This window comes from Ricinus communis, chromosome 9 (assembly GCF_019578655.1).
Source record: "Ricinus communis isolate WT05 ecotype wild-type chromosome 9, ASM1957865v1, whole genome shotgun sequence".
NCBI lineage: Eukaryota > Viridiplantae > Streptophyta > Magnoliopsida > Malpighiales > Euphorbiaceae > Ricinus > Ricinus communis.
In genome coordinates this window covers 5205266-5224150 of record NC_063264.1, presented here as the reverse complement: position 1 = coordinate 5224150, position 18885 = coordinate 5205266, and the positions used below count along the sequence as shown (strand labels likewise).

General features: G+C 31.6%; 3 protein-coding genes across 3 annotated transcripts; 2 read left to right on the top strand and 1 right to left on the bottom strand.

Annotated features, from left to right (window-relative positions):
* Nucleotides 1-2745: 2745 nt before the first annotated feature.
* Nucleotides 2746-4813, bottom strand: LOC8265656 (GATA transcription factor 1). Its single transcript, XM_048379442.1, has 2 exons — nucleotides 4335-4813; nucleotides 2746-3606 (listed from the first exon to the last, which is right to left on the bottom strand). The coding sequence occupies exons 1-2, from the start codon at nucleotides 4536-4538 to the stop codon at nucleotides 3013-3015; spliced, it is 798 nt and encodes a 265-aa protein (XP_048235399.1). The 5' UTR covers nucleotides 4539-4813; the 3' UTR covers nucleotides 2746-3012.
* A 5956-nt stretch (nucleotides 4814-10769) lies between these two features.
* LOC8265657 (protein PAM71-homolog, chloroplastic) lies at nucleotides 10770-17115 on the top strand. The gene is made up of 10 exons (XM_002518118.3): nucleotides 10770-11080; nucleotides 11797-11950; nucleotides 12427-12610; nucleotides 13948-13995; nucleotides 14176-14272; nucleotides 15749-15912; nucleotides 16114-16179; nucleotides 16417-16467; nucleotides 16578-16682; nucleotides 16769-17115. Exons 1-10 carry the CDS (start codon nucleotides 10960-10962, stop codon nucleotides 16832-16834), a joined length of 1056 nt encoding a protein of 351 aa, XP_002518164.1. The 5' UTR covers nucleotides 10770-10959; the 3' UTR covers nucleotides 16835-17115.
* A 198-nt stretch (nucleotides 17116-17313) lies between these two features.
* LOC8265658 lies at nucleotides 17314-18801 on the top strand. Its single transcript, XM_015718638.3, has 4 exons — nucleotides 17314-18094; nucleotides 18224-18260; nucleotides 18356-18477; nucleotides 18577-18801. The coding sequence occupies exons 1-4, from the start codon at nucleotides 17789-17791 to the stop codon at nucleotides 18637-18639; spliced, it is 528 nt and encodes a 175-aa protein (XP_015574124.2). The 5' UTR covers nucleotides 17314-17788; the 3' UTR covers nucleotides 18640-18801.
* The last annotated feature ends 84 nt before the right edge of the window (nucleotides 18802-18885 follow it).

The window sequence follows — 18885 nt, the reverse complement described above, 5'->3', positions numbered from 1 at the left end:
AGTATTAGATAGTCAAAAACAAAATAAATTGGGGTAGTAAGAAGATGAAAACAAATTAATAGCCGATCAAAGTAGTATTAAATATAATTATATATCCCAACATTTATTTAGTGGAGAGGAAGACTTGCCCTCAATCAGATGAACCCATTTGTAAAAGGACCTTAATGCTCACTCACTTTTGTGTGTTTGTTTTCCTTAGTTGGAAGAAAGATATCACGAGTCACCTCACAAGTCACAAGTTCATGAATATGCTGCGTTACTTGCATTTAAGGTAATATGCTTTTTGGATCCAAAAACAGACCTCCTTTACTCCCTTGGCATGGATACCATGTACCCTCTACAAGGCCATTATCACGTCTGTTCTTTCCTACTTTTTCTTCTTCTTTTTCTTTTGGGTGCAAAACCCATACCTGAAAGTCCATGAGCTTTGAGGTTCTTCTGACTTTACGCCCTTCAAATTCATTTTCAAGTATTTTAGCGATCCAATTTTCTGTTTTTATATATCCAAAGATCACTATTCATTTGGCGTTTTATTGTCGTTTGAAATAATTTAATATTTTATTGTTATATTGTTTTATAGTAATTGTAAAAGAAAAGCATAATTAATCAAGGTTTCAAATTCAAATTTTGAGGATGCAGTTGCGTTTAAATTTTTGAGGGAGTGTTTTTCCACTTGTAAGATTTTTTCCGCATGCTCTAGATTAAATTTAGATATATGTATACAAATAGAAGCATAGTTACAAGAAAAAAAATGCAAAGTCGGAAAATCTAGATATATAAACATGAACTTGAGGATCTAAACTCATAAAGGACATAAAATTAAGGGTTAAGGTGTGGGTTTTGCCTCCTCTTTTCACAAACCCATCTGAACTAGGACACTTTTTACAATAAAGACTATATCATCAAATTGAGGGAAAAAATCTGTGAAATCCCACTCATCATTTTTTGTTCTTTTCCCTCTTTTTCTGTATTCGCAAGGCCTATAAGAATATAAAGCTAAAACTAGCTCTAGCTGCATCAATTATTCCTCTACTGATAGAAAGAAAGAAACCCATATCCAATCAGAGTTACTATGGCTAAAATGGGTTCAATTTTCTTTTTCCACTTAACCCAGCTTTTGCAAGGCCAATCTATCCAACTCCAAAGCATAGTGACACTCATTTTATTCTTTAGCAAGAATTTTCCTTTTCTTCTTCTTCTTCTTCTTCTTATATATTTTTCTTGGATGAGTGAATGAGGAAGTTGGCCAAATCTCCTTACATATTGAGGTAAATGTGCAGGAGATGGGAAGTGTCTCCAATCATTGAGTTAATCCCATTAATACCAACTGGTCCAGTCCATTCATTCTCATGGCCAACAAAAACAGCTCATTCACACAGTTAGTTCCCATGTGGTGTGGTCAATCAAACTGCTTTCAAAGAAAAGAAAAAAAAAAAAAGTAGATTGTCCCTTGTGAAGTTGTGATCAATTATAGATGGAGTTGCTCACCTGTCATACAGCAAAAAAAAAAAATCATGACAAACATCACAGAGAAGATTATCCCTTAACCCGTGTTCGTCCACTTCTTCAAGTAATTTGTGTTTTACAAATGCAGAGTATTTGAAAATAGATCTGCAATAATTGACCAATTCAACGCCATGACTACCAGAACTACCTCAAATCAATCAAACCCACGTGCAGAACCTAATCTTGAACACTAATTGCTTAATTTCTAATAAATTGTTAGGACTTTGCACAAGTTGTTAGATCAGAAGATAATGGCTCGTTATAGAATACCCTTTCGTCCATTACAGAAAAAGAGCAAAATTAACCTGAAAATAGTGCTGCAAACTGCAAATTACCCTCAAATGATCAGGTGCTCTAATTGGGGTCACCTGACAGTTCCACCTAACATGTACGAACCCTACAATGCAGAATAAGAACATTAAGGCATAATATAGGGCAATTTGAGCCCATAAACCAACAAGTATCATTACTAGCTGGTGCATCAACTTTGAACATAGCCGAAGGGGTACTTGACAGTAAGAACCTTCAGATTTCAGACAGGCTTTGAAACTTCTAAAGCAAGAGATTTCATTCACCATCAGAACCATTGTTTTTGTTTTCTAGACTGTACTTCACAAGTTATGTAGCTCTCAATATTTTCAAATTCCTAATCCTCCCAGACCCTTAAGAGAAGGAAACAAGACTACTGCAGTAGTACCAGATGCTTCTTCCTCATCATATTCCATCAGAACCCTGCATCTCCGGTCTTACAAACACCAGATACCGGCACAGGCCGCGCTCTTCCTTGGAGCAGAAAAGAAATAATATGCCCTGTACTAGTCAATGTCATGTGGTCATACTCCACATGTTTGTTTAAGAATAACTAAAGGACAATAAGAGTCACCTTGAAGACAAAAACTGGCTAACTGGACTAACCATTAACACAAAAAACAGAACTTGGAACTTGCAAACCAAAGTCTCTGTAGTAGGAAATTGATAGAGGAATTTCTCCACAACGAAAAAAGCTTAAATTGTGTTACAGCTCAGCAATTGCCACTGTGCCACTATCCATAAGAAATGAGTTAGTTCAGAGTATAATGAAAATGAAACACGAAAACCACTGCTCTCAGAGTTTGAAACCAAAAAAAAAAAAAGGAATTATCAACAAAACCCTCACACCAAACTTTGTGTTTCCTCTGCAATCTCATCATCTCCAAGTCCAATCACATGGCAAATGCAGCAAAAGAATTTAAGAAGAGATAAAACTCAATAAGACTACCTTGCTCTTTTTTTTTCTATTCTAATAACATAGAACAATCAACAAACAATACACACTAACAAGTCAAAATTCCCCTAATCAAATTTCCATCAAAACCAAAGAAACATCATCACTAACCAGTAACCAGCTATCCCATTACAGCAAGCCCCCTACTTCCTAACTATGCTAGAAAAAGGAAAAGTAAAATAAAGAAAGGAAAAATTTAGGGAAAAGAAAAAAGAAAAAAGAAAGGCACTAATCACCATTGTCTACCCTTTCTCCATAGGTTTCACAACCATAATTCCCATCATCTGCTTCTGTCTTCTCATCTCCAAAACTTTCCTATGCGAATTTGAATGCAATACACTGCTAAACGTGGGACTACTAGCAGGCCGGTACTCAGGGACCAACCGGCCAGACTTATACCTCACACCACATGCATTACAAAGGGTTTTAGGGCCAAGAGGCCCAGCACGCCATTGAGGTGTTTTTTCAGCACCGCAATGCTGACATTTTCTTCCAATTGTAGAAGATGAAGATTTTACGACTTTCACTTTCTTCAAATTCTCTTGGCTCCACCAACACTGCTGACCTCCAAGGTCACGACGGCGCCTTCGGTGGGGCTTGCTCCTCGCCTTCACCGGTACGTGGAGGCTACGGCAATAATTCATGATAACACTGTCATTAGTGCCACTATGACCACTGTTGCTGGTGCTACTTGTTGTGCTGTTTTCAAGCACTGAGACCGGACTCCGGTGCTTCTGTAAGCTACCTGGATTTTCTGTGAGAATGTCGACAAATGTTTCAACTGAAGGAAATGCATCTTTGTTTGATAACCATTCAAGCTCTTCCTCCGCAAATTCCTGTAAAGACAATTCATTAAACCCTCAATCGTAAGAACGAGTTAATTAGACTCGGTAACTCGAACGAGTTTTCATTTTAATAATTTGGGCGCTATTTTTGCATCATGTGAGCCACCCATGTGATATTGCCCTTAAATTTTCTTCAATAGTACAGACACAACCGGACAAAATAAGAAAATTCTTAGAATCTTTTAGGATAATATTGTCCTTTTGCAAGTGGAGTGGACGTATCATTTTTTTCTATTCTAGAAAGAAAATATTTGCTGGACATTTATTGGCTCTCGTGGGTAGACAGCTCATATATATGTCAATTTAGCTTAAAATGTCCACAGTACCCTCAAATTCAACTTTCAGTTAGCACTCGAAAGGTTTGTAAATTTAACAAGTTGGAATGGTCACAAATGTCCAACTGAAAAAGATATCTATATGGTTGGCTTTTTCCAACGAAACAAACAAAAGCCAACAACTTGTTTGAAAACTAAAAAAAAAAAAGATACAAAAAGGAATTTAAAAATATCAGTGCGTAAATAATATTATACCATTCAATGCCGTCTACTTTGACTCGGTCGAGTCACAATAAAAAAAGAACTCGGACAGAACAGCCCGAGTTAACTCGGCGACAACCTATAAGCGGCCGAGTCAGTACGAGTCATGACTCGAAACGCCCGGAAAACGAAAAATAAACACCCATCAAAACCCGTCATCTGGGTTGTTCGAAAGGAACTTACAGGTAAAGGATGAAGGGTGGAATCGTCAACTGGGTGGTGGTTGTTGAAAACGTCGAAAGGAGAAGAAACATTAGGGTTAAGGGAACAGGGAAAAGCCTTTCTGGGTTTATTGTTGTGTTCCTCGTCGTCATCTTCTTCGCCTATGTCAGAAGCGAAGTCCAGTAAGTCATCCATAAAGCAAGCAGCTTGGTCAAGAGACTCCATTTCTGTATCTAAGGTACAAAAGGTGTTTGTGTTTTTGTTTAGAGAGAGAAAAAATATGGGAGCAGTTGTTGTTGGGTTGATGTTGTTTTTTCTAGAGAGAGAGAGAGAGGGAGCGAGATTAGAGGGGTTTTTTTAGAGAGAGAGTCTTCATTTTGTTTTTTTTAGCTATATCATCATCATACGATGGATTCGAGGGTTCTCTTTCCTTTTTTTTCTTTCTTTTCCTGGTGGGAACGAGGGGATGGCAATTTTTTGGGACCTTTTATTTTATATAATATTTATATATATACATTTCCTTTTTAAAATTTCAATGTGATATATGTAATGGTATATATTATAACGTCTAGTGAAGTGGGTAAGTATCCCATGCATTCGTAACCTTTTATCAGAAAATCATAACCTCCAACCCAACGTCCTTTTCTTTGCAATTTCTTCAATTAAGTTCCAAATTGTAAAACCTAACCGCACCTCATTTAAAACGACATGCATTAAGTTACTGTCTTATTATTATTTCTTTTCAATGCACTCTTTCCTGCGGCCTATTTTTTATTTATTTTTTAATCATTTATTAAACTATTTTTATTAAATGACATCCATATCGTCATTCTTTATTAACTTTTTACTATTTTAATTTGAAATTATAAGAGTTTAAGTAATATAAATATAAATATTTTAAAAGGAAAACTAACAGTATTAACTATAAAAATATATAATTCTTATGCAAATTAAAAGTGATATATCATAATATTATAGAAAAAATATATGTCAATCATTTAATAATAAAATATTAAACGCTCATATGTATGTATCATTCTATTATTGGTGCATATCAAATTTAGATAAAAATCTCTCAAAATAATAAAAAAATATAAAAATTAAATCATATGTCATTTTATTTCTCACTTTTATTTGGATAGACATAAATTAAGAATATAATCTATCATTTTTTTTTCTTAATGAACGAAAAACATTAGATAAAATTCTTTTATTTCTTTTTTGTCCAATATAAAAATAAAACTTTCATTTCCTATTTTGTCTCTTCAATTTTTCTTTCTTTATTTTCTCCCTCCAAACAAAAAGTAAAAATTTTATTAGGTTTAATATATTATTTTTCCTAAACTATTATGCTCGTGAACAATAATAATTTTGTTTACTTTTATTTATTATATGCCAATGTGTAAAAGAGTTTGTATTTACAGATAAAATAAAGTGTGTGAAGCCATTAAACCTAGTTCATGTGCACTATCTCTCTTTCAGTAATGACCGAAATATCTTTTTTAAATTCAAGATTGCTGGTGGTGATTTTGAGATGGACCGCTATGCATGATAGTATATGGTTTCAATGTGCCACTGTGGAGATTTTATTAGCTTGAAGACTTCACGGATATTTTTAGATTTTAAGGATTATAAATATTAATCATTATTTTAATTATAAAATTAAATTAATAGATATGATTTAATAATTTTTTTGAAATATTTAATATTAATTTATAAAATTTTAAAATATAATAACAAACTAACTATTTTAAATATCATTAATTTCTTTAAAAATTTAAAATTTTTATTAATATAATAATTATTATTATTTATTAATTAATTTAAATTAACACATCAATATAATTAATATTGCTATTTTAGAATTACAAAATAATTTATTATTAAATATAATATTAAAAATATTAATTTAATTATATTATTTTTAAAATTAAAATTATTATTTAATTATATAATTAATTTATTAGTTAATATAATATTAAAATATCATTAATATACTATTTCTTAGAATTAGAACCAGTGTTTAATTAGAAATGTAACTTATTAATCAATAAATTAATTAGAAAAATTATTAAATTATACAAACTTGGATCCCATGTGTTAAAGATAGTACATATATGAAAACAAAAATTCTATGTGTCAAAAATTAAGTACGCATTAGATTTTAAAAAATTAATATATATACAAATTTCTAATTTAAAGATTTTAAATAAAATATTTACTATTTTTATTTAATTTTTAATATACCAGTTCATTTCTCCAGCTCAATATCTCCGTCTAATTAAATTACATTTGCGTCATATATCAAATATAATCTATGCATTTCCGTATATACGTTACAAGACATGAAATATATTACAAATTAAAATTTAAAAGTGCTGTTAGTTAAAATAAAATTACAGGAATTTCAGAAGTTAAAAGTTAAAAATATAAAAGTAAAATAATATATTAGGCCTAAGTTATAACATAAGTGCATGCTACAAAATTGATAATTGAGGTAACAAATTTTATTATAAAGTTGTTTCCTACATAACATTTTTAATTAAATTAAAACAAAAAAAAAGAGAATAATTTAAGATGTGTAAAAAAAAAAAAGATATCAAGATATTGAGATATACAAGATGAATTATTTGGAAATCTTTGAGACCACAATAATTAATATATAGGGGAGATATATAAGATTTCATATACTGAAAGCGGACAGAGTGATTTTTGAGGCAACATATTGTATATCATTAATATTATTTTAATAAAAAAATACGTGACGAATCCAATGGTCTTGACATAATATACTTTGCGTATAATATAAAGATTCAATTATTTATCCCCACCCTACTATTTTGTTAATTTGGTTGCAAGTGGTGATTCATATATTCGATTTACGTAAATACAGCATGGAAATAAGGGTATTATGGGAATAAACTGAAGTCTTGAGGGAAAAAAAAAAAAGGGAAAGGAGAAAGGAAAGTTTTGATTGAAGAGATAAAAGGGGAAGGGGCGGACCGCTTACGCAACAGCCAGGCCTGCCTTCACGATGCGTTCGTTCCTCCCAATAAGCTCCAACGCCCACGTCATTTTACCAATAATAAACGGCCACGTGGAAATGCAATTTAATGTTAAGAAAATATATTTTTACTTTCAATTTATACACATATATTAAACATGTTGAAATATTATAGTAATATTTATTAGTATTTTTACCATTTTTATTATGAAATTTGTAATTAATTGCAAACTATTCGCATAATCTTATTAGACTATATGAGTAATATTTGTATTAATGACGAAACTACTAATTAACAGCAGTGTTTTTTAAAATAGAGAAAAATATCTGAAAATCTTTGACCTCCCCGACAAAGCACGTGGCGGCGATGATCATGTGATAGCTTAGCAGCACCTGTTTCGCAGTTGCACTGCATAATCTTTCCAATCAAGCTAACTTCTTAATTAATATAAATTTTTTGTTAAATGAGTAATTAAAGATTTTATATATTTAATTATGTTTTTTTTAGATACGTGGCTCGTTCGCTGATAATGTAAAAATATGCGTAGAATAAACAAACTTTAATTAATGAACTAATGTTAGAGAAAAATAATAATCTCTCAGTTTGTCGTAATTGGGCTGTGCAATTACGTGCGTGTGGGGCTCATTTGCATGTGCATTCCTCTAATTGGGGTCCACAGGCTGCACGTTAGTGAGTGGTGGTGGTGGTGTAGTATTTAGTAGGTGAGGATACAATAAGGAGAAAGGAGGGGTGTCCATATTCTCTTACGGACGTGAGAGTCACGTGCTATGGCTGAGAAATTATTATTGATTTATTTTAAGCAAAATCTATTATTAGCCACTGAATTTTTCAATTTTGTTTTATTTAGCCCCTGAATTTTTATTCTATTCTATTACATCCTTATATTTTAGAACATTTTTAGATTAAAGACTTTTTAGACATATTTTATGAGATTTTTATTTATTCTATTGACATTATGCTTCTTCTTTTTTTTTTTTCACTTTGATTAATGACTTATAAGTTCTTAATAGAAAACATATATAAAAACTGAATAAAATAAAATAAAAGTTAAGGGACTCAAAAAGGTGAAATTAAAGATTAAAGGGCTTAAAAATATATATTGCCTTTATTTTTATCCTAATGCTTACTACTACTACTTGCTGCTGTGCTATGGTTGACCATATGACAAAAGATTCAATGAATTTTGATTATCATGGGATGTCCACTTTTCTTTTCTTTTTTGACATAAAGAAAAATGAAAAGCACAACTACTATATGGATGTATACGTGTGAATTTATTTAATTTTGATATTGATGATTTATTTTTTATTTGATGGCAATGGTAGTGCTCAATGTATAAAATTTGAATCCTATTTCATAAATATTTCAGAAAAAATTTACATTAAATAAAATAATATTTTTTATTAATTTTAGAATACTGTAAATAGTTTTTGATATCTATTATCATCTCTATCACATATATAAAATTCCTATTATTAATATAATTATACACAATAAATCACACATGATTATTATCATCATTGTCATTATTTTATTATTATCTTTAGATTAATTGGATAGCATATTAATCACTTTAATTATTAAAATACATTTAAAAATAAAATTTCAAGAAAAATATTAAGCTATTTAATATAAATATTATTTGAGATTATTTTTTTTTCAATTACCCATCAATTTTCTATTTGATCGATTTTTTTCCTTTTGAATTACCTTTGGTCATGATGTATTCTAAAAAAATGACAGGGAAGCAAGCTTTCAAGCATAAGGGCCTTGCGCAAGGGCTCTTCAAAGAAGTTCCATTTGAGAGATCTTATTAATGGGCCGATATCTGTGTATGGCATGGATTTTATTGGATTCATAATGGGTCACTCTATCGGCTCATCAAACTCTCAGATTCACATATGTGATTTATTATTATTATTATTATTTTAATATGAATCAAATTGAGAATAATAATTTTTCAGGACTCTGTCAAGCTCATATTCGCTTAATTTAAAAATCAAACATGCATGTGTTCAATACTCGAATTTGGCCAAAATTTTGGATGGAGATCACTCTTACTAATGATAATAAATAAATAATATTATATATTAGTATTTAATTTTAGTTTATTTATAGATGATGTGGTAAGTAACACACAAAAAAAATTATGTTTATTTTAACTTGAAAATCTAAAAGGAAAGCTGATTCAGGAACAATTATGAATTAATTCAACTAGTCATCTATTCATAGATTATACGGTTGTTATTATTATTTTGATTATAAAACTAAATTTATAAATACAGTTTAATTAATTATTCAATACTTAATAGTGATTTATAATAATTTTGAAATATTAGTAAACTAATTATTTTTAAATTTTATTTGTTTTGTTGTATTAATAAAATATTTATTTATTAATATTATTTTTAAATTAATACTATCAGTAAGTTATTTTTAAAATATTTATTTATTAACTCTAATATTATATAAATTAACATTATCAATAATAATTGATATTACTATTTTTAAAATTAGAAATTATTGTATATAATTAGAATTAATTTATTAATGAATATAATATTTAAAATATATATTTAATAATTAAAATTATTATTTAATTAAAAAACTCTTTTATTAGTTAATATAATGTTAGAATATAATTAATAATGCTATCTTTTAGAATAATCATTATCTAATTAAAAAATAATCATTATCTAATTAAAAAATTAATTTATTAGTAATATATCAATTTTCAGGATTATAATGAGTGTTTAATTAGAAATGTAACTTATTAATTAATAAATTAATAAAAAATTATAAAATTACATATAAACTTAAATTTTATATGTCAAAAATAATATATATATCAAAATAAAAATTATACGTGTCAAAATAATTTTATATTTCATAAATTAATATATATATATATAAACTACTTTAACAAACCTCTCATACAACCCAAAGTTTCAAACCTACATTACATATAAGTCTTAATAAAGAAAAGTTTAATCTTTTTTCCTTTTTGATAATATGATTTAAAGTTTTTAATGGCACCTATTTCTTTTCATAGCCGTACCTCTATCACTCACCGATTATTACATATTCTCACTTTTGACATTAAAAAAAAAAGGATCATGTCGATTTTTAATTATATAAATTTTATTTGCTTTATTGAATTTTTGTATTTTATTTTTTAACTAAAAATTCTGAATACTCTTTTAAAATAAAAATTAAAATATAAGAATTTAATAAAGAAAAATTAAAAAACTGAATAAATTAAAAAGCCCAAAGATTTAAAGAATGTTAACTTTGCTTTCTTTTTTTTTTTTCTTTTTTCCGAGTTGCATTTGTGGAATCACCTTCACCATCTTACGAGCTTGAGCAAAACGACGTCATTTTGAAAATGGTCCACTCCATTTTATCTCAATTACGCACACGTGGCTGCAGGCAACCACTCCCTCCCGAGTCCCAAACAAATTTTTACTACCGAAAACAAACCTCTCATCAGCTTTTCAATCTCTACTGATAAACACCGTAGTTGAATATCAGCAGCGTTCGATTTCTCAAAATGAATAATCGGTGAACAAGTCCAATTCTTTTAAGAGTAAAAAGGGGTTCAAGGATAAGAGGAATAAAGTATGCAGGGGCTGAGTCTTCAAAGAACACCATTCATTTCCAGAGGGAAGCCTCCTTTATTAGCTTTAGTGGACTCATTGCCATGTCTTGCTCCTATTTCTACAAGACCCATTTCAACTTCATGTATGTACTACTACTACTTCTACTTCTTCTTATTTTTCTTATTTTCTAAAGATTTAACAAAGAGTGAATCTGAATCTTGGTGTATGTAAGTTTATTGTTTATTAGAGCTAAAAGAATTTGAGCTAGCTGGGTTGAGAAAGTTTTTGTGTTTGGTAAAGTATATGATATTACTTCATTATTGATGTGTCTTTAGAAAGGTGGATTACTATTGTTCTTTGTTTTCTGGAATTGAAGGGGTGGGTAATTGAAGGTTGAAACTAAAAGAAATCAGTAGCACTTAGTAGAATATTTGATGGTTATTTCCACGAGTCAATAGTAAGGGGATTAATCTGGAAGATCTTCTCTTTTATTCAATAAAATAGTGCATTGATCAAGATTTAAGAATTTTAAGAGTGTCAGACAAATTGAATCTAATATTGCACATGACTGTGCTGTGTTCGGCTGGTTGATATTCTATGCATTTCTTTTATTATGTAAAACATCTAAATTCTTAAATACATTTGGAAACATGTTGGCATTTTGAATTTAGTTGAGTTGATGACCCATTCAAGTGTTAATGCTGCCTCCCAAAAACTGTTATTTGCTTATGTTGTGTATAATGCTTGAAGAACACCAAGGCATTTCATTATTTGCGATTTTTCCTTTTTCCACAATGCCTATCCTCAGTTATAGCTGTAATGGATAACCAAATGACATTTTTTGTACCGTGTTTGCAGTAAGATACAGAGAGAGGTTGATTTCTGATTTTAGTATACTTAGACCACAAGCATCTAATGTTAGTATTGGATCTGGGGGCTATGAAGGTGGAGAAGAAAAAGACAACCAGAAGAATCTTGTCAATGGTCCACCCAGTGATAATTCATCAGAAATGTGAGTGATGCCCGGTGATATTGTATTAGTACTAGAAGGTGATTAACGTTTGTATGGTTAAATCCTTTTGGTGCAATGCCACTATTATGAGAGTAATCCTTTGATGCACAATGAATCTTGCGTGTATGAAAGAAGAAATCAACAAGGTGTATTCATTCTTCTTTAAACTTGAATAACTAGTTCTTTCCTTTCAAAAAGTGAAGCTGGTAATCCTTTTGCATAATGAATTGTTTTTGTGATTTAACATATAGTATTAGTTTGTTCATATCCAATAAAGTACGCCTGTGATTTCAGGCCCTAAACTTGTTTTATGGTCAAATTACACTAAAACATGAACAACCTGTATCTAATTTACTTTCACATCGAGTCATCTTATATATTATCTGGTTATTGTGTATGAACTTTAAATTTTGATGGCTTAGGATGGGCCATCTTTATTTGGCCTCACTCATTTATATCTCTTTCATGATTTGCAGTGTGGAACCTCCCAGCAAAATTCCTTATCCTTTGTCTATAGCTGTTGTGCTGCTGGGATGTGCTTTCATATTTTCATTGATTGCCTTTGTGAAAGGTGGACCTTCATCGATCTTAGCAGCAATTTCAAAATCAGGATTAACTGCTGCATTCACATTGATATTTGTTTCTGAGATTGGGGACAAGGTAGCAGCTTACATTTGACAAATTTATGGTCATCCTTTCAATTCCCAAGTAGTTTAATCTCTGTGAGACTTAGTTAGACATGCTTTTTAAGTATAGTTTATTATCTCTTTCTGTTTCTTGAAGTTTTAGACAAAGTAACTGGAAGGCTTGATTGTTTCTTGAAGTTTTAGACAAGGTAGCATACTTCTTTTTAAGCTGTAAGAGTTTTTTGTAGACGGCTCCTTTTGTTTTCCCTCCTCTCCCCTTGTAGAATAATTCATCTTAAGTATTAATTAAGAAACTTATCCTTTTTGGATCTGAATCCCTTAGGATTGTTGTAATTGTTTCACTGGCCTTAGGGTAAGATCTTATATGTCCCTTTTGTTCTATAGAGAAAATCAAGAGAGAATTCTTTTCTATTTGTATATGTTTCTTATGTTTTCTTACAAACATATTTGTAGCAGTAGTTTATTTTCTGCATACAATTCTTTATTTTGTCAGAGAATTATTTATTTGCCAACCTTTTACTTGGACTGACACCCATTATGGGCGGACCTGGATTCAAAATCCAATACCCCTAAAGGAAAAGCAAGCAAAAAAAAAAAAAAAAACCATAAAAGGCCTAAATCATAATGGGCCTTTTAAAGGCTTGAAAACATAGAAAGTCTAATATACCTCAAAAAGAAATCAAAACTTGAAAATGACCTGGCTTGGATGATAAGAAAAGAGATGATCTCTCTAAAGTAGAAACATACACTTTTTCATGTGTTGAAAGATCTATACTTTAGTACGCTTCTGAACTGTACACATAATATTCACAAAAGTTGGTTCTCATGAAATTAAATTTTCAGTGTTTTTCTTTGTACAAAATTAAACATTATGAAGGCTTAAAGATACTTTAGGAGGGATCTAACTAATGCTTTGTGCAATTCTGTTCTGTAGTTACTCACTTTATTATGACTAGTTTCTAACCTAATGAAACCTCCATATCTTCAAATTATTTTGCCTTCGTTTCTTATTCAAACCAATTGTTAAGACACAAAAAAAAAAAAAAAACGACAATTACTCGAGTGCCTGGTGGAAGTAAATATTCATAATTATTTTCATAATGAATAAGGAAATATCTGTTAATGATGCATATAATAGGGCAACATTGTTTTAGAGTTGAGTCTAGAATGGTTGTGTTTCACTGTTTCACCTCTTTTACTTTAACTGGTCTTCTTGCTTGCCATATTTGGTTGATACTTGCCATAGATGGTGTTAAAGCTACTTATCACTCTTACCATGAGTATCCGGCCATTCTTTTTCTACTTCATGATTTCCACAGCCTGATGTTAACTTTTTCATGTATTGGCCAGACATTTTTTATTGCTGCACTGTTGGCTATGCAATATAAGAAAGGACTGGTATGTTCTCTCCTAAACTCTCTCTCATTTTCCACCTGCCAGCTGCTTAACTTGCTGCATGCAGTCTTTATTTGCTTTTTTTCTTTTTCATAGATTTGCTTTTAGCGTCTATTTATGAAGATTTTATGTTGATGATTTGGGTACTGAATTGTTTTCACTACGTGCTAAATTGTTGACAAGGTTCTTCTGGGATCAATGGGTGCTCTTTCACTTATGACAATCTTGTCAGTTATAATTGGACGGATATTTCATTCAGTGCCTGCTCAGTTCCAAACAAGTAAGTTCTAGTTCTTAGTATCTATCAACATGAGCAGGATTTTCTTATACAATTAATAGTGATTCAGTGAGGACAACAAAATGACTGTAGATGGCCTTTTTCTTCTGAGTGTAGTCTAGTCTGTTTATCTTGGATAGCATCTTTCTCTGATTGTCTTTGTTGCCTATTATACTACAAATTTCTCACCTTATAATCCATCCATGCAATGTCATACTTCTCCTATGCAATCATGCTAAGAGAATTTATGATGAAAGTAGAAATATCTTAGAAAAAGAATATGTGATTGTGGAAATTAATTAAGCTTAAATATGGAGGGATTTGTCTTTTTGTCGTGTTTTATGAAGGTTTAGTTTGAACATAAACTTACCTATATTAGTATAATTATGGATTTTCTCTCCAAAACTATTCTCTATAGTCAATTAGTTGAGTGTTTCATAGAATTGCTTGTAACTTGTCCTTCTTTTGTGCATTTCCACCTGGAAGCTGTGCCAATTTGTGAAAAGCAGGTACAATAATATATAGTGGTTTCTGTATATTTGGGTAGGCTAAATCTGGAACAAAGAAAAGGTCTTATCCAATTGTCTAATTGCCATTCCTTTTCAGTATGCTGGTTTGTCATTTAATGTAGAGAGAAACACTGAATGATCCACCATGCATGAATTCATTGCTTTCAAGTTTCTGCACTTGCTACCTTTTCCATGAGTTTGCACCTATGACTTTGATTAAATCCTCAATAGAATTTTGGGGGAAAATTCTGCCACTGTAAAAAGAATCTAGCTTTCAGATGCCATACTGAAATTTTAAAATGGAAAAAATTAGAAGGTTTAGCATGAAAAACATTTTTGTCCTTGCATTTTTAAAATACTACCTTTAGCCCTTGATAGTAAATGCCGGTCATTTAGCTGTTAGTGAGGGGCGAATTGACTAAAGTAACCTTTTGACCTTCTTTTATCAAGCTTACAAAAGCAAAAAAGGTCAGTTTCATCTATTAATATGTAATAAATATGAAACGTCGCCTTTACCGAATAAAAGTGCATTGACCTAACAGATTCCTCACAGTAAATAGACGAAATAACTAGAGTGCCTCGTATTTTTAAAATGTCAAGGATTAAGGCAAGTAATTCAAAAAATGCAGGCATATAAGTGTTTTTCGCGCTAAATTCTCAGGGCTGTGGCTGCAATTTTCCCTATTAAAATGGCCATGAATACTTGCATTCAAAAGGTTCTAAGGATAACATAATTAGCAGGGGATAAAAACTGAAATGGAAAAAAAGGCAGCAACAGAAACTCGAATATAGCTATGTCAAATAAGTTAGCTCCTTTCAGCTCTCTAAAAACTGTTCAAAACTCTATTAGTATTACTCCATCATTTCTTTAACTGGAAAAGAAGGGGACAAGTAAATGAGGTAAATATCAGCTATATAGTTTTTCATAGTTATTTTTGACATTTCTCTCATTTTTTTGGTGTGTGAGCAGCCCTGCCGATCGGGGAATATGCAGCAGTAACTCTTCTTATGTTCTTTGGGCTCAAGTCAATAAAAGATGCATGGGATCTTCCATCAGATGAAGTTAGAAATGGGGACAAGAACAGTCCTGAGCTTGATGAATATGCTGAAGCTGAAGAACTTGTAAAAGAAAAGGTAACTCTCTAACTCCATAGCCATGCCTTGGGCATTATTCAGAAAGACATTTTTAATTCTTTATGATTTTGATAGTTCGTGTCTGTTTGTGGACTATCAAATGTGCAAGCATTATGGCAGATTATTCTTGGTGGTCTTTCTACTTGCTTGTTGCATATTGTCCAAAATATTATAGTGGCCAATGCTTTCTCAACGTTTCAGGTCTCAAAAAAGCTCACAAATCCATTTGAGATTATCTGGAAGTCATTCAGCCTCGTATTCTTTGCTGTAAGCATTTCTTTGTCCTTGTTTACTGCAAAAACTGTCTAGAGTATAAGTACGAGAGTCTGGTTTTCTTGTTCCTTTTCCTTTTTTGAAATTAATTAATTAGCCAGGACTTCAATTTTGATAGCTCTTCCCAACAATAAGAAGCAATTTGACTGTGGACTAGTTAATACTTAGTACTAAAATGTTTTACATGTTGAGGTTCATGTTCCAATTTTACCATACTATTACTGCTCACAGGAATGGGGAGATCGCTCAATGCTTGCAACAATTGCTCTCGGTGCTGCTCAGGTTTAGTTTCATAAACTTTAGATGATCCATAACCAGTAGTTCTCTTAATGATACAAAATTTTTCAGAAAAAAAAAAAAGAAGAAAAACTTCTCTCCTTACCTTTCTACAGTCTCCATGGGGTGTGGCAACCGGAGCCATTGCTGGGCACCTAATTGCAACATCTATCGCAATTCTAGGAGGAGCTTTTCTTGCCAACTACATTTCAGAAAAACTGGTAAGAGTCGTGACTTTTTAGTCATTACTGCTAGCTTTGGAGCTTGTATTCTGTTTCCAGTGCAACTCACTCCATCTTTCAATCAGGTTGGCTACTTGGGTGGAGTACTGTTCCTTGTTTTTGCTATCGCCACATTTTTTGGGGTTTTCTAATAAATTCATGGGGAGTTTAGAGAGTTTTTAGTCCAGCCGAAATGGAGTTTTCCAAAGATAAGAAAGAGCCTAAAGATACACCATGCTGCTGTCTAGCAGAGGCATTTCATACTTCATAAACTCAAGCTAGGACCAGTGTAAGTTATGTTGTACTAAAGCTATTTGAAGGATGATTATATTAGAGAACTGTATATGGAAAAAATGTGTTTGTACATGGTAAATTTTTTGGGTAAGACTAGAAACCGGTATTAAGAATAAGATTCTTCTTGTATTCTTGTTAAGACTGCGGTTCCTAAATCCTGGATGAAATAAGTTGGTAAGTCCGTCTATGTTTAGCAAATTCCTGACTTCTTTTTCCCTCGATGAAGAAGAGATGCTTCTTTAGAAATTTCAACATCATGACATAGCATTACCAGCTCCATGTAACTGGAAGGATCATTTTAACTCAGAATTGATCCTCATGATTAGCCTGAGAACGAGGGCGTGCATCCATTTTTATTCCCATAATTGAAATATGTGTGGGGATTGATTTGAAAGAATTGATAACTAATAATGCATATAGCTATGTTTCGGATCAAAGGATTCATTCAGTTTTACTTGCATGCATGTAAAAATAACTGAAGTGCCCCCAAGAAAATACATGTTCTACAACAGTTATTACTCTTTGTGAATTATTGTTGTAGCATTTTTCCTTCTCTTCCTTCTCAAGTCCAAATGTTTATTCATATTATTTAAGCAAAAAAATTGAAATCCAAATCCATTCTGACCAATATTACCCGACTGAGTAGTCTTGGATAAATTTTCCTTGAATGCTAGAAATTGAAAGTAACTTCAACTGCAGGAACAGTATCTATCCACTTGGGGTGGTCTAAAAATGGCCACGACACCCCTCCCAGCATTTATATAAATACAAAACATTTGCAGGTAAACAAAGGAGCTTGAGACCCAGATAAGATGTCAAGAGGTCTGAAGTTACTCCATGGCCCCCATTATCATATGCCAAGGAAACCATCACTAGTAGTCCTCTCTGTTTGCAGATTGAATTTCTCCACTAATTTCCAGCCTCAACTAACAAAGGACTATCCAAAAAGGCCAACATCAATAAAACTGCCACTTTTGAGACTAAATGCAACTCGCCACAAAAAATCAGCATCGATAACAATAGCAGCAGCTGCAGCAGGAGGAGGCGGAGTGCCGCAGCCACCACTTGATTTAACAGAAGAGAATGTTAGACAAGTCTTGGCTGATGCCAGAGTTGAGGCAAGAATCCTTTCTTGTTTCCATTGATTATGCTTCTTGCTATAGGTTCTGAAACTTAGTGGCACAAAAAGGTAACTAATGCTTGCTTATATTTGAAGGCTGAAAATGGTTTTTTATTTTTTTTGGCAGTTCGGGCAGCTTTTTGACACTTCAGTTAACATAACAGGTGAATTCTCTTTAAGGTACACAAGGACTTTCTTTCTTCCAGTGACTTCTTACATCTGAAAAGTGGTATGAAAGTGAAAATTGAACATGTATTAGGACAAGCTGAACTCGCTGAATTAGATGGACCCTTTGTGAAGATCAGTCTTAAAGGTCGGTTTTGGCACAAACGGTCAACAGTTCTTGCTAGACTTGGCAATTATTTGAAGCAACGAATCCCTGTAAGTTAGTCCAATTGAAATTGGTAGATTTGATCAGTAATATGAATTGAAAAATGGGTAGCTTTATTGACGGGATTTAATTCTTTAAATTACTATCAGGAAATTTTAGAGGTAGACATAGAAGACGAGAAACAATTGGATGATAGCCCTGAAAATTTTTGAGGCAATGGTTGCTACCAGGCAGTGCTAGTTTGCTTTTTAGTTTTTCTATCATCAATTACTATCCTTGTATTAGCATTATTATTATTTTTTTAAATGATAATTGTATTGGCATTTTAATGAAAGTTTGCAGTGAATGAGAGAAGTTCCGAAATATTGTCAAAAGTTTCCATTGAACAACACCTTTTCAGTAGAGGTAACAGATCAACAAAAAATTGAAACTTCCATTGAAGTTGTGCAAGTACCATC

Coding starts and splice junctions, on each gene's coding strand:
- LOC8265656 (XM_048379442.1), bottom strand. CDS start 4,538: ATGGAGTCTCTTGACCAAGCTGCTTGCTTTATGGATGACTTACTGGAC. Junction 3,607..4,334: donor CCACCCTTCATCCTTTACCT/GTAAGTTCCTTT, acceptor TTGTCTTTACAG/GAATTTGCGGAGGAAGAGCT.
- LOC8265657 (XM_002518118.3), top strand. CDS start 10,960: ATGCAGGGGCTGAGTCTTCAAAGAACACCATTCATTTCCAGAGGGAAG. Junction 12,611..13,947: donor TTTCTGAGATTGGGGACAAG/GTAGCAGCTTAC, acceptor TGTATTGGCCAG/ACATTTTTTATTGCTGCACT. Junction 13,996..14,175: donor TGCAATATAAGAAAGGACTG/GTATGTTCTCTC, acceptor ATTGTTGACAAG/GTTCTTCTGGGATCAATGGG.
- LOC8265658 (XM_015718638.3), top strand. CDS start 17,789: ATGTCAAGAGGTCTGAAGTTACTCCATGGCCCCCATTATCATATGCCA. Junction 18,095..18,223: donor TGGCTGATGCCAGAGTTGAG/GCAAGAATCCTT, acceptor TTTTTTTGGCAG/TTCGGGCAGCTTTTTGACAC. Junction 18,261..18,355: donor CACTTCAGTTAACATAACAG/GTGAATTCTCTT, acceptor AACATGTATTAG/GACAAGCTGAACTCGCTGAA.